Below are 14478 nucleotides of genomic sequence, written 5' to 3' on the forward strand. Positions count from 1 at the left end.
ATTTGAATGTGGAGGAGATGAAACCAGGAGGATAATAGGACACTGAGTCCAGCTAGAAGAATCCAGAGGGGAAGGGCTTTTGGATTCTAACTGAGCAGATCATAACACTTTGGCAGTGACTGTTGCTTAGAGATTTCTAGTCAGAAAGGGGCAAGGGAGGCATTAATTGATATGGAATATGGCTTTTTGACAACAAAAACATGCTGTTTATCTTCTGAGCTACTAGGGCAGTCCAACAGAGTTGCAAAGAGCCCAGAATGTGAGGGCCCTGATGGAGAATGACCCTACCAGAGCTTTGGAATGGAGGATGAAGGCTAAGACAACATCTTCCTGAGAAAAAAGGCTCTATTCTTCATTTCTGATTGCCCTATAGTATTCAGTTATTCAAAGTTAGGGTTTAAGGAGACCCAAGATCTTCAAATCATTATTTTACAAAAAATTCAGTAAAATAAAATTGACAGCCCCACGGGCTAAATGTAAAACAGAGGCAAGTCTAGGCAAAGGGAAAATCCCCAGTTAAAATACCGTTTCTGAGAGAATCACAGCCTCCGACTGCTGCAGGGAGATGTCAGTTGGCTTAAATTCTTTATCAAATATCTCTTGATGTTTGCTGTTCCTTTTTTCCTTCTTCTTGTCTTTCTTCTCCTTGTCTGGGTCATCCTTGTCCAGCTTGTCCTGGGACCTGGAATGCATTTTCTTTGGCAGCAGAGGCTCTAGAGCAAACCTAAAGAAAATGGTTCTTTAAATCAGTGATGTCTTAATAGGAAAGCAACTGCTTTGTAAAGTCACTCACAGTGCATTTCAGTGCTGCCTGGGAACTGCAGGCTTTTAAAAGGAAAGGAATAATTCAGAGAGAGGCAAAGGGGGACATCAGATATATAATGACCAACTGTAAGGAATGTGTTTGGATCCCAATAAAAACTAACTGGAAAAAGGGTACTTATAGGACAATAATTTCATATAAAATAGCTGGCCAGACTTGGGGAAGTGTGAAGCCCGGCCAGGTAAATTTAATATGATATTAGAAATTTTTGTTGACTTATGGTAAGATAGTTTTCTGCATATATTTAGAAATGTAGAGTGGTATATTCACAATGCAAGGGAAAAATTGCATATGTCAGTGTAAAGAGATTCCTGGCACCTTAATTCTGAGTTTCTCTGATTATAGATATATTAGTAGTTTCCATGTAAAGCTCTTTGGATGGCTTAGCCAGAAGTAAGCAGGCTCTACCTCCCAGATGCTTGAAAATTTGCTTGGGTTCTCAGAACTGAGTTAGACAGAGGATCAAGCTCTGCCATCTAGTCTTGAGCCTGACCCTTGATGTTTTCTAATCTCTGGGATTTCCTTGTTCTCATTCATTAATGGGACCAAGGTCATTACCACTCTTTACTTATAGACACCAAGCAGTTGGTATAAAACTGGCTTAATGGTTAGACTATGAATGGATCTTGGATTAGTTTTAAATGTAAGGCGCACGTCAAAATGTTAGAATGCATTATGTGTGCACTCACACCTACACACAACTACAGTATGGCATTTCAGCACAGGGTTGGCATGTCCACTACGTCTCGCCCTAGTAAGTCATACTACAAAGGGGAAGAAATGTAACATTGGAATCTCATTAGCCTCCTGTAACTCCTGCTAAGAAAGGAGATAAGAGAGAGGACCAGATGGAAAAAGGTATGAAAGTAACTTAAAAAATCTAACTGCACAACCCATATGTAAGGCATTGTTATGGGGATGTTATATTTTAAAAATGTAGCATGTAAAGGGAGGAGGGGTGAAAGGAGGGCAGGGATATGGGGAAAAAATGAGAACCAAGACCTGTCATATAAAGGTACAAGATCCCAAAGATGAATGTAACTGTACTGTATACCTACAATGTACCAATAAGCTCAATGAGGAAAAGAAATATGGCATGTAAAAATGTTACTACTGAGATATGGTTTCTTAAAAGGAGTTGTACTTATAGTCATATTGAATAAAGAATCTGTAGTATGATTTTGGATATATGTGTCTTTTTTAGTGGTGGTCTTCACATTAGTTCCATATGGTCAAAGGAAAGAGAACAGAATAAACTCTCTGTCCTCTAGCTGCCCAAAGTCCAGCCAGTTCCCAAGCTAGGTGGTAGGGAAAACTCTAACCCTTATAATACAGACCAAGAAGGCCTTGACCTGGCCCTTGTGGGCTCCCACACTTCACAGCAACTTCCAAGTCTCACTTTCTAACCACCTGCAGAATATACTGGCTTCTCCAAGGAGAGAGTAATTTCAATAGTCAGTCATATTTTTGTTCTATTTGTGTTTCTCTCAGGCTGATTCTTAAGTGGGGCATGTGGAAGAAAAACACTATTCTGAGTAAGAATAACACAGCAATCTGGATCCCATATATGAGATATGTCACAAATAACCCCTAGATTGGCCAGGAAAAGAATGGTCATTAACACAATTGCACTTAAAATTCACTGAAGGTTCAGACTGCTGAAAGTAAAAATCACATCTCCTGTGTTTTGACTCTCCCAATCGAACAGGGCTGAGCAGGGAGGTACATAAGACTATTTAAATAATAGCAGCGAGAAATCTAAGCATTGATTATCAATAGCTGTTTATATCACCAAAGGAGAGAAAACCAGCTATTTTGTGTCTCTGAACATAAAAACATTCAGCTAACAATGAAATCATCTGGCCTCATACAAACTTGAATCTGATCAAATCACTAGATTTAATTATCAAAACACAGGAAATACAGGGAGTGGAGACCTGTCAAACAACTCTGTAGGAACCATAATCTACAAAATCAGACTGTGGACACAGCAGGAGCAACCTGGGTTTTCAACAATAATTTATGAGGAAAACAAAATTAAAAAAAATAGATTGAGAGGGACTTAAAAGATAACAATCACATGCAAGGTGGGGACCTTACTTGGTCTTAATTCAGTCAAATTAAAAAAGTATAACATTTGTGATGATGACAAATTAATAATATATCATGATAACATAGAATTCCTGTTAATATTTTATGTGTGATAATAATGTAAAATAGTTATGCTTTCTAGAAAAAGTTCTTACCTTTTAGAAATTCCTATTGAACTACCTATGGATAAAGTATGATGTTTGAGATTTGCTGCAAAATAGATGATGGGGTAGGAACCGGGTGGGATATGGACTGAAAGATGGGCTAAAGTTTGATAATGGTTGAGGCTGGCTGATGGGGCACAGGACCTCAGTGTACTGTTCTGTTCACTTTGTATATGGCCCTTGAAATTTTCTCATAATATAGAGTTTAAAAATTAAAATGAATGATGAAATATATCAATAGATTGATCATAAAAACATTTTGAGACACATGGACTTTACAAATATATATATATATGCCCATTAAGTGTTAGATCTTATATCTAATACATTATAAGGGCAGAGAGACAACTAAAAATCTTCATGATTTTACTTTGGGAAGGACAGGTTGTTTAAAATGTTTCACATTATGAGAAGCAACTGCTGACGGGATGAACTTTACTTTGCACATAACCTGTGCTATTGGAGGCCAACCCTTACTTTCTCCACATTAGACAGTGAGGGATGGTCATCCCATGAATGACCAAAAATGTGGACTCTGATATAAAGATGCCTTCCCAATTAAGGTTAAACAAATGCCTCCTGGGGAGGAGCCAACTGTAGTACACTATGCTCCATCTAAAACCTCTATATCAATTTCCATCCTAACCCCTGTGTGCTTGGAAATATAAAAAAAAACTTCTTTTCCAGCTAGCCTGGGGATTCTCTTGAAGAGAAGCTGCGTTAAATTTCTTCAGCAATCTTGTTCTAAATGACAGGCACTCATGATTTAAACATCTCTAAATTGAGATTTTCCATATGGGTTCGGCCTTATAAATATCAGGCACTGATAAAAATGACTGTTAAAGAAAAAAAAAAGTGTGGGTGTAGTTTGCAGTCCTCCATTGAACACATCAGTTGTTGGTAACAAAGGGTACTTCGAGTTGAACTGTCCTTGGGGATTCTCTGTAAGAGTGTGCCTGTGTGGCCTGGCAGAGGCCAGGCGCCAGCGAGTTTGATGGTGCTGGATTACAAACCAAATGAGCTTGGACAAACACACAACTGTGCACAACTATGACAGTAAAATAATTCGAAGCGCTGTGATGTTTGATTTGAATGCCACATTTGTTTCTTTGTATAAGAACAAATTTTACATGATTGCCACTCAAAAACACAAAAAATATAAACACTGAGGTTGTCTTTACAATGATCTGAACTAATATAAGAGCCACGGTGAGCGCTCTATGTTAACTAGTCAAACTGGTAGGTTTTACGTTCCCCTCTTAGTTACTCTGTACCATCAGGAGGCAAAACTGGGTCTCCAAGGCAGTCTTGCAAAAAGGTGGCCATGAGTCTACTTGGCTGTGCTGGAATTGTCCAGATCACAGAGACAAAGCAGAGCGGTTGTTGACAGGAAGTGTTGTTTCATGGGTACAGAGTTTTACTTTTAGAAGATAAAAAAAATTCTAGAGATAGATGATGATGATGGTTGTACAACAATGTGAATGTACTATCACTGAACTGTATACTGAAAATGATGATAAATTTTAATGTATATGTATTTTTGCATAATAAAAAAGGGTAATCTGTGTCGTGTTTTCCAAGATGGTCACAGACAGTGTGGGTCAGATGGTCACTCTGAGAAGAATTCAACTTAAGCAGTATTTCCGTTTAAAGGATGATGAGATAATAAATCTCATCGGAAACAAGGAACAGGAGTAGGAGGAAGATCAGCCAGTTGTCACATAACAACTGACCATATTGGGACAGCAGAGGCTGTATCTGCTCAGAACATACTAGCTCTCTCTCTTGATGGCACTGTAGGGGACAACGTGAGATAAAAACACCATGTGTAGGACAGCAGGGACTGCCTCTTCTACGATACATGGAAAAGGACCATGCTCACTGAAGTTTTTAAAATTTGACAGAAACTACTCAAAGTGCTACTCAAACCAAAGACTTTTTCCTCAACAATCACAAGACTCTGAACATCATCTTAGGCCCTGTGTGGTCATACGTTCTTGGAAGGTCTCAGTTTGAAAGACAAGAATACTTGGTTGTGACAAGCTGGTTGCTCCTCATGGGTTGAATGCCCTAAGCCCTTCCTTCCCTGGAGCGCCCTGCTGCTGAGCCCAACTCACCCATCAGAGCCCGGCCTGGAAGGGGTGCTGTCAGAGGAGAGGGAAGAGACTGAAGCCACGGACAGAGGCCGGGATGATGAAGGCATGGTGAAGGACCGCACCATAGATCGAGGGCGGCTGCCTCTTCTGTCGTCCAGACTTGAAGGCTGAGGGTGAGAGAGAGAGAGATGTTTGTTGCCTGCACCTGCCATGGTCAGGCTCCTGCAACTAAGTGATCTTAGTAGTTGGAATATAGATTATAAGTGTCTACTTTTTTTTTTTGTTTTTGTTTGGTACTAGGGATCAAACTCAGGACCTTGTGCTTGCGAGGCAGGCGGCGGAACCACTGAGCTAAATCCCAGCCTCTGTTAAGTGTCTATTTTTATGAATAGTTCATATTCTTGTTCTGAGCTGAGGATAAAAGTGATGATTATTTCAACATCTTTTAAATCTGACTTGATGTAAAAAAATTTACCAAAAAAGAGCCGTTGGTCTTTTTAACACAGTTTCCTCTATTGAGAGCACAATGCACACCCTGTTCCATAGTAGAACATACTGACCAAAAAGTTTAATGTACAGAATAACATCTCCTGATGAACTCTGTATCTCTGCACATTAACACACTATGTAGATCATAGATGCACAAAGCCCTAATGACCAAACCCCTCTCACTGCAGCAAGAGGCTCCTGCCACTTCAGCAAAGGTGAATGACCATGCCACAGATCAGAGAAAGCTGTGTTCTGAGTTGTGAAAGCTCTTTCTCTTTGTTAAGTGGTGAATTAATGGTGTTCTGGTCTAATGAAAAATGGTCTGTAGGTAGAGTTTTCCATTCTCTCTTTGACATTTTGTTGTACACTGTGAAAACAAGTGTCACTGAAATATAGTATGTGTAAACATCTAATTAGCTAGAAAATGCTACTCTACTGGCATCCCAAGCCAGATGTGGGCACATCTGGGACCTCATCTGCTACACAACCACTTTCCTCTAACCTGAGGATGTGGAATCCACACTCCTGTAGGACATATCCCCTCTGTATTGACTCAATCTATCCTTCCTACCCACCAATGCCAGTATCTCAGCTAGCCAGGCCCTGGACAGGAGACCCACTCTAAGACCTTCCAGACTTCAGAGGTAAGAAGGCGGCATTACAATTATTTAATGCCATTCCCACCTCTGAAAGCAAACCTGCTTCTCACAAATCACATACGATCTCAAAGAAAATAAAATTTGAATTGTAAACTGCCTTAGCAGTAAAAATGTTCAAAACTGCAAAAGAGCAGAGGTTGGGAAAAATTTTCTGTAAAAGACCAGATAATAGTCTATGAGTGCCAGCCACATGTGTTCTATCAAAAGTACTCTACTTGGCCTCAATGGCGCAAAGGCAGCCACAGAAAATACAGACACAGTATGGCTGCATTTCAGTAAAACTTTTTTTGCAGAAATGGTGGTAGGCCACAGCTTGTTGACCTCTGGCTCAAGGCAATATATACCCAGAAACTGTATATTGAAGATGTCTACTATATTGATTAACTTTTATGAGGAAAACAAAAGGGAAATGGTTACCTATAGATTATCCCCATGTGTGAACACATTTCCTATACAAATCTGAGACAGTCTCTACCACATTCTGTCCACAGTCTTTCTGCAACACTGCTGGAGGGCAGCCCGATCGCCATCCTTCTCTATTGGAAGGGTTTCTCTTCTCAGCTTTAAAAAAAAAGGACCTGTTTTTGTCCTTGCTATTCCTAGCCATCTCAAGGAATAATTCTGTCACCTCCTCTCAGTTCCACTTGACCACCTCTTCTGCCACCCACAGCACCATCCTACCTACCTGGGCCATGGCATCTGTAAGGGACCTTGACTCTCTTTATATTTTAAATAAGATTTGTTGGCAGCCTTGGTCTTTCCTTTTCCAATTCCAACACACTATCCTTGGTCATTTCTTCCACAGGTTCAGAGGTGGAAAGCAGCTTGAGAAGGTGGCTGTATTTCCGAATGTGCACCTAACTGAGCCATCCTGCTTACCTACCGGGGAGGGGTTGTCTTCTTGCCTCCTCTAGAACTGCCACTGGCTTGACTCCAATGTAATCCTTTATAGTTATAGGTAGAAGGAAGAAGTGAAGAGAGCCAGCAGCTGATTTCTGTGGCTTGGAAGTGCCTTTGTGTTCTACTACCTACTGAGTGGGGTGGAAAAGCAGCATTCAGTGAAGCTGAGACCACAGCTGAGAAGCAACCTGACCTGCCTGACAGTTGGGTAGAGCTGTGAGTTTGGTACTTAACATCCAGCATGTTTCAACGCCTCTGAGATAAAATGGTTCATAGCAGTCACACCTTCACAGCATGAGAACTTGGGCCTAGAGTAGCTCACAGGAAGGAGCCAGCCAGGGACTGGGAGGTGGAGATACCCAGTAAGGATAACTGCACTCTAGCTGTCAGGAGGGCCAGAGAGTACAGACTCCATGTACTGTGAAATTCCCTAGAAGGTGACCTTAAGTCTTTGCCAGGATGTCTGAGAATGTATGGAGAGAAATAAATGAAAGAGGGTGACAGGGGTAGGGCTCTGGCCAAGGAAGGACAGGAACCATGCTTGGCATGCCACATCTGCAGGGTAACTGCTGGGGTTTTGGGTTCTACGGTTTGCCTCATAATTCTCCCTTTATTGGACACAGCCTCCAGAAAGGAGAAGCAGGACCTTCATCAGTTTCACGTGAAGCAATGAGAATCCACCCCAGTAGACGGGTGAAGCTGCTGGCCGAGGATATGGTGAGTGCACTGATGTCTGCATGTCCCAGCAGCAGGGTCAGCAGGTTCCAGACTGCGGGTGATAGGACAGGCTAGCGTGCGGGGTCTGGCATCATCAGTGTGAACTCGCATGAAATAAGGCGCCACTCTGAGCCTCAGTTTCTTCTGAGCAGACAAGGCTTACACAGGATTAATGAAGTGCTGTGGGTGAAGCCAGAAGTGTCAGCACACCAGGGATGGCAGCTCCCCTTGCTCTGCAAAACTCACTTCAGCTCTCTTAGCAAGTGTGCTTCTCTGTTTGCCCAGTACCTCTGAGTTTTGTGCTTTTGTTTCCCAGCTGAACCATAATGTCCAGCCTTGACCACGAGTGTTAAATGTCCACTGAATCATGCACAAGAGTAGGGGTGGAATTAGCTGAATTGAATCAAGGTGATTTATCAGGGAGAGAAGCCAGTATACTTCATAGTTTTCTGAAAGTGCGCCTTTCCGCATGTTACTCAGATGCTGGCTGTGGACTGACATGCTGTGCTGTGAGGAGACGTAAGGTCCAGGCGGGGAGCAGGGGGCCAGGTCAGGAGTCTGTTGCAATGCAAAGGTGGTGGGAAAACTCCAGCACCACCAGGGAGGTGCTCCCAGAACTGGTGCCAGGGATGAAACTGACTTGGAGTTCTCGTCCAGTTGATAAGGGGGTGTTGGTGGTGGTAGTGTACAACAGGGCATGCTGGGCTGTGGGTGGGAGGCAAGCCCTGGGGGAAGTTTGCAGACCGGTCTGGTGGTCCTGATCAGCAGCTGGCCTCCTGTGGTGGTTAAGGTGAGGAGGTAGATGGAGTGTAGTAGAGAGAGCAGATCTAAGCAAGGTTCCTGGGCTCCTTAACAGACTCGAAGAAAGAGGCAAGTAAAGATGGGGAAGGGGAGAGAAATACAGAAATCATTTCATGAGCTTGCAGGTTAAAGGTGGATGCCTCCTGGGGGCTGCGTGCCAGGCGCCCTGGGGTGTGCTGATTGCTCACCTAGGGAATGGTGGCTTCTTGGAGCTCCAGTACTGGCGCGATGAAAGCCAGAATGGAATGGGCCAGATGGGCCTGTGTACCGCTAAGTCAGAGGGTGTCCAAATCTTCTCTTTCTAAATCTTAGAATGGTTCAAAAAAAAATTTTTTTTTTGACAAAATGGTTTATTGTCCTTTCTATGGGTATTTTATTTTTAAATCTACCCTCTTAGAAACAGGATGATGGCTACATTGCTTTTCAAAGTATTTTGAGATGCTTACAAGTTTCCAAAGTAGGCAAAATAGGAAAGGTGCTTCTCAGACTATTCTTACTGTCACATTTCTAAGAGAACCAGAGAGCCACTCACCTGTCCCTATGCCTGCTAAAGGATGGTAAGTGAGAGTCTCCCGCTATGTCCCCAGATGAAGGAGGACATGGAAAGACTGCTCCAGGGAGTAAAGTACCCAATGTGGGGAAATGCTCCCTTATTTTTGCCCCTGGATTATCTTGCAAATAAGCCTCATAGCTGCCCAGAGAGACAGGCAGAAGATTTGGTGAAGAAGATGGTGCCTCTGAGTGTGGGAGAAATTGCCACTGTCCAGTCAAGGGTGACCGCCATGGAGCAGAGGAAACCTTTCCTTGAGAGATTCACCTCTGTCACCTACACATCATCTTTCTGTCCTTCCTTTCTCTCCTCACCTAAGCCCTAGAACAAGCTTGCTCAGAGATAATGCTTCCCAGCAGGGAAATGACATGAGAGATGCCTAGTGAGCCTGACAGTTTCCTGTGAGTCTGAAATTTGCATGTAATGATTGATGAAACAGGAAGCTTTTCACTTAGAAACTCCGAGACTGCACAAGTGTTTATTTCTTAGAAAGAATTGAAAGTGGCGTGGAACTTTGAAAGAGCCGCCTTATGACGTACTCTGAAACTCTTCTTGCCACTCAACTCTGATTATAATGAGCTGCAAGAGCCAAAGGTATCAAGCACTACTCAAGAATTCTGACTGGTAGAGAGGGTGCTCCAGCACAGCGCAAAGCACAGCACCCTGGTTTCTGAGCCTGTTTACTTGCAGTGGCTCCCACTGAGCTGTCAGTCCCAAATTCTCACCTGCATGATTTTACAGAGCTAGGCAGCTGTATCACTGTTAGGGTCATGCCTTGCTGGGTCTGAGACTAAGGATACCCTCATTTGAAAAGCACCAGGCTTGGACAGATGGAGGCTCAGCCATGCTAGGCAGGGGCTTATCTATAAGATTGCAACGATAAGGCTCTTGGCATCATTAAAAATCACAAGCTGCTTTTTTATCATGCTCTTGGTCCCAGCCCCAACCTAGAAATCTTTCATAAACTCACTGCAAAAGCCTAGGTCCTCCCCTCATTATGAACCCTGTCCCATGCTTCCACTGGTGTCTGTGGCTCTTGGAGGCTGGGTTTCTTTCTAAATGCTTCCCAAGACATGCCCATGTCTACTCTGGCCTCTGGCTTGCCACTGAAGTCCCCACTCCCTTCTTGACCTGGCCCATTTCCACGAATAGGTTGAGTATCTGGTAGCAATTTTAAAGCTCTGTAATCTGTCACTTCCCTCAAGGCTATGATTTGTAGGCTTTGACCTTGGATGGGTCACAGACTCTATTTCTGCTCTGGGACACCATGAGTGCTATCGTCCTGAGTGTTGTTTAGCCCTGTGTGTGTGTGTGTGTGTGTGTGTGCTGTATGCCTGTAGGTGTGGGCTCTATCAACCAATCAAATCACATGGGCCTCTGTGGCTCTATGACATTAAGGGAAATGTGTTCAGAGCAGGTGACTGGGACATTCAGTGATCAAGCAAATTCATGAATGTTTATTCATGCCAACATTAATAGTTACTAAGAGGAAGTTGCTTGATGGCTAACTGACTGATGAAAGGGGCTGAGTTCCTTTACAGCTTGCCTCCTAAGCAGATATCATGTGCATATCTTGGCTCTTCTGCCCTGTGAGCCTTGTATAGTCAGACACCCCTTCTTTTGCAACTCTGCCCACTTACCATGGTTCGGACACCATACTCCTTTTCCACTTTCTCCTTCAGTTGCTTGAAACAGGCTTCCATTCGCTCATGAAATGGCCTCAGTGCCTCTGTGACTTTGTCTCCATGAATCCTGATCCCTTCAGCCAAAAATGGGATCTGAGAAACATAGAGGTTGACACTCCTTATTCTTGGTTAATGGTCTAGAGAAAGCAATGCATACTAATGGGAAATAAGCACTGTGCAAACCACACCTACTTCTGTTTCCAAATCAAAGTGACTGATTAAACTCATCACCAGCCACATGACGCCAAAGACTAGACTACTTGGAAATCACTGTGTCCCCAACTGTATATGCCCAGAGTGGGTTGCTCCAAACAAGGAACATTACACTACTTTGCATGATGTGTGTTGATTCATTGGTCTCAGAACAGACTTACCCGTGGAAAGAGCTATGTTCTGAATTGTAGATATAACTTGTTCTTCTAGGAAAGGTTCATGTCATAGTGCAAACATTTTTAAGCTAAGAATATTGCCTTTACAGACAATTGAGAACCCTCCCCCAAAACACAAAAATCTAATTATATGTGATCTATAGTCCTGAAGGATATTTTCATTTGGAAAGGAAAACTAAATTTATTCTTCCTTAAAACTAAAAATAATCGTTTCTCTGCAGACACTGCTGTCACAAGATATCCATGCCAACACTTCACTTCCGAGAGTGGAGATGACGCTGACCTTCAAGAGTGTCGTGAGAGGCATTTTCGTCCTCCCAGCTGCAGAGACCTCCCCTCAGAGTTGCTGCTATTGGGGGTGGGCACAGCAACAGGTTCCCTCTCTTTCCCTGGCCTCAGCTTTCCTCCAGTGCTTGGATTGGGAGTTAGACATTCTTCAATGCAATCAAGCTAAGAGGCTTCCTCTTAATAATTTATAATTAAATCAAAATACTGATTAAAAACAGAGTTTCCTAAGAGGATGGAATACCAATCTGAACGAGCAGATTTATTATTGAGAGGGATAATAAGTACACAATTGAATTTCATGTGAACATATTCAAGACATCTTATCATGATGAATCAATGCACAAAATGTATTTGGTTGCCATTTATAGCGCGCAGCTGCTGCCTCTCTTGGTACTCCAGGAAAGGGCACAATAAGCGAGCACCCCCACACTTACAGACTACCCCCCAACCCGGGCTCCTCTGAGGCTGCACTGGTACAAAAGTTTGTTTTGCTGACAGCTAGGCCTAGACCCAAGGCACACACCAGTTATCTCTTTCTAGCTAGTTACTACCAAAAGGACAGTGGGCAGGTGAGATTTCAAAATAGATGAGACGCTTTAATATTTCACAGAAACTTCTCACGCAGATGGCGGCTTCCCTAGGGCCGGCCACCGTTTACTCCGCCCAGCAGTAGATGATGTTCGCGGTGATGCTTTTGCTTCCGGAGCTCTGCCTGGGAGGACGACAAAGGCATGCAGGGACAACTTTTGGTGGCACGGTAAATGTGTTGTCTATCCAGGTACGAAGGCAAGCACATCTGGGAATGCTGTCTCAGGGTTAAAGTATAGCCACCCTAGGTACTAAAACACCTTCGGTTTAGAATGGCTTTCCTCGGATATGTAAAATGCAATTTAATCACGTTAGAAGCTTTTGTTAGTGGTGGTGGCGTTGATAAAGACTCTTAATTGGCCAGATTCTTTAAATTGAAGAAGCTATCAGATGTGAGCTAAGACTATTCGGTTTAAGACACTGGGACTCCTTGAATCCCAGTCTGAACTGTGACATTAAGAATTCATCACTCTCAAGGATCCCTGGCATTAAGTGGATAAATTTTTCTTATATGGTAGGATCTGGTCTCCAGTTTTTTGTCTGTTTGGAGCTGGAGTACATCTATAGTTCTAAATGAAAGAAGATAAAAAGACTCCCTGCGTAAATATACTCCAGTGTATGAGGTGCTTAGGACACAAGGAAGAGTCACAGGGCCTGAGATGGGTTCCAATCTGGCTGAGCACCAAAATCTCTTGGGTAGATTTCTGCACTCCTCCTCCAGAGCCATGATTTGTTGTAGGCAGGCCCTGGAATCAGTTTCCCAGAGCCCAGAAAGGGAAAAGGGTTTTCTCAAAGTCACAACTCCAGTTGTTCAAAGAGAGCCTGTAGGCTGTTCCCAAACAGTGCCTTCCCAATGGGTGGTGCTGCATTTGAAATTTGCTCCCATCTGTTTCTTGCCTAGACCCAAGCTCTGCCAGGAGCACAGAGTGTTTGGAAGCCCAGTGTAGTATTTCAGGAGTGCCAGGCCTGGACAAAAGGGAGATACCTACTGTCAGCTGGGTCTGGTGAGTGAATTCGGTTCATCTTTGCATATTTCAAAGGAGAAATATGGACACATAACAGCAGTTTAATATGAGACAGTCTAGATTCATGTTTGGACACTCAGTAGGAGTACTCAATAGAGACAAAAAAGTCTGGGAGAAGATAAAGCTGTGCCTTTGGGGAAGTGGCTCATGACTGGGTGTCAGCCGTAAACCTAGCAGAGACTTTAGGCAGCCTGCATCTCACCCAGTCTCCCACCTGCAGAGGGCCAGGTTGGCACCATCTTTCATTTCAGAAAGCAGAAGCAGAGCTGAGGGGCTTCCTGCAAGGGTTCAGCCATCCTTCACCAACAACTGTGGGCCCTGGAGACATGCTTTCTGTTATACTGGTGATGCAAACTCTGCAAACGGGTCCTGGGACTCCCAGGAGTAAAACTCTGCCCTGAGAGAGTTTCCAGGGAAAAACAAAACCAAGCAAACTAGCAAACAAAAAGAGAACAAAGTATTCTCATAACCCCAACTTTCGTATCTTTAATGAACGCAAGACTCACTTACTGATATTACCATGTAGGTTTTCAAAACAGCTTCAAATGAAAGCAAAATCACAGGTAATGTTTTGAATATGCATTTTCTCACTCTTTGATTTAATGAAGTTGCTAGAAAACTGATTCTTTCAAGTTTCTTGCGAGCTGCTTTAAAATTCATCCTTAATATAGTTATTAGGGGTGATGACTTAGTGCTGACATAAAGTTGCTCTCCAGGGAACAAATTATTTTCCTCTGTAGGACTTGAAACTCTTAAAATCCAATTTGCTATAAAAGCTTATGAGGGGAAAAAAAAATCAATAGAACTTTTGCAGACCAAACTACATTTTGTGCTATAGCATTCAGAGGAGTTTTGAATTTTGTGCCCTTTAGTTTCTACAGCATCATTCAAAATGTCAACTCTCTCTCACTTTTTGAGAAACAAGGAGACTGCCAACATGAGGCTTACATTCTGTGCAAAGAAATCCCTGCTGGCCAACAAAGCTCATTTCCATTTGCAGGGATTCTATCACAAAACAACTTCAGGGCAAACACACTTCAAGTGCACATAGATTTATGGCAGAATCTTAGTATTTCCTTTTAAATGTAATTCTGTTGAAAGTATAAAAATCTGCACAGTGGCTATTATAAACATAGAAAAACAGAAAATAACAAGTCTTGGTGAGGATCTGGAAAAACTGGAATCATGCATTATAGCTCACAGGAACATAAAA

At 42.8% G+C, this 14478-nt stretch overlaps 1 protein-coding gene across 1 annotated transcript in view; it reads right to left on the bottom strand.

Moving 5' to 3' along the window:
- Dock1 (dedicator of cytokinesis 1) overlaps positions 1–14478 on the bottom strand; it is a 523445-nt gene that overhangs the window by 13586 nt on the left and 495381 nt on the right. Inside the window, exons 49-51 of the mRNA XM_033761232.1 lie at positions 10931–11068; positions 5196–5341; positions 526–724 (exon numbers count right to left, since the gene is read on the bottom strand). Of these exons, the coding sequence (XP_033617123.1) occupies positions 526–724; positions 5196–5341; positions 10931–11068 (483 nt within the window). The remainder of the gene's footprint in view (positions 1–525; positions 725–5195; positions 5342–10930; positions 11069–14478) is intronic.

The sequence above is a fragment of the Fukomys damarensis genome, unplaced genomic scaffold (genome assembly GCF_012274545.1).
Source record: "Fukomys damarensis isolate Sample0158 unplaced genomic scaffold, DMR_v1.0_HiC HiC_scaffold_8, whole genome shotgun sequence".
Lineage (NCBI taxonomy): Eukaryota > Metazoa > Chordata > Mammalia > Rodentia > Bathyergidae > Fukomys > Fukomys damarensis.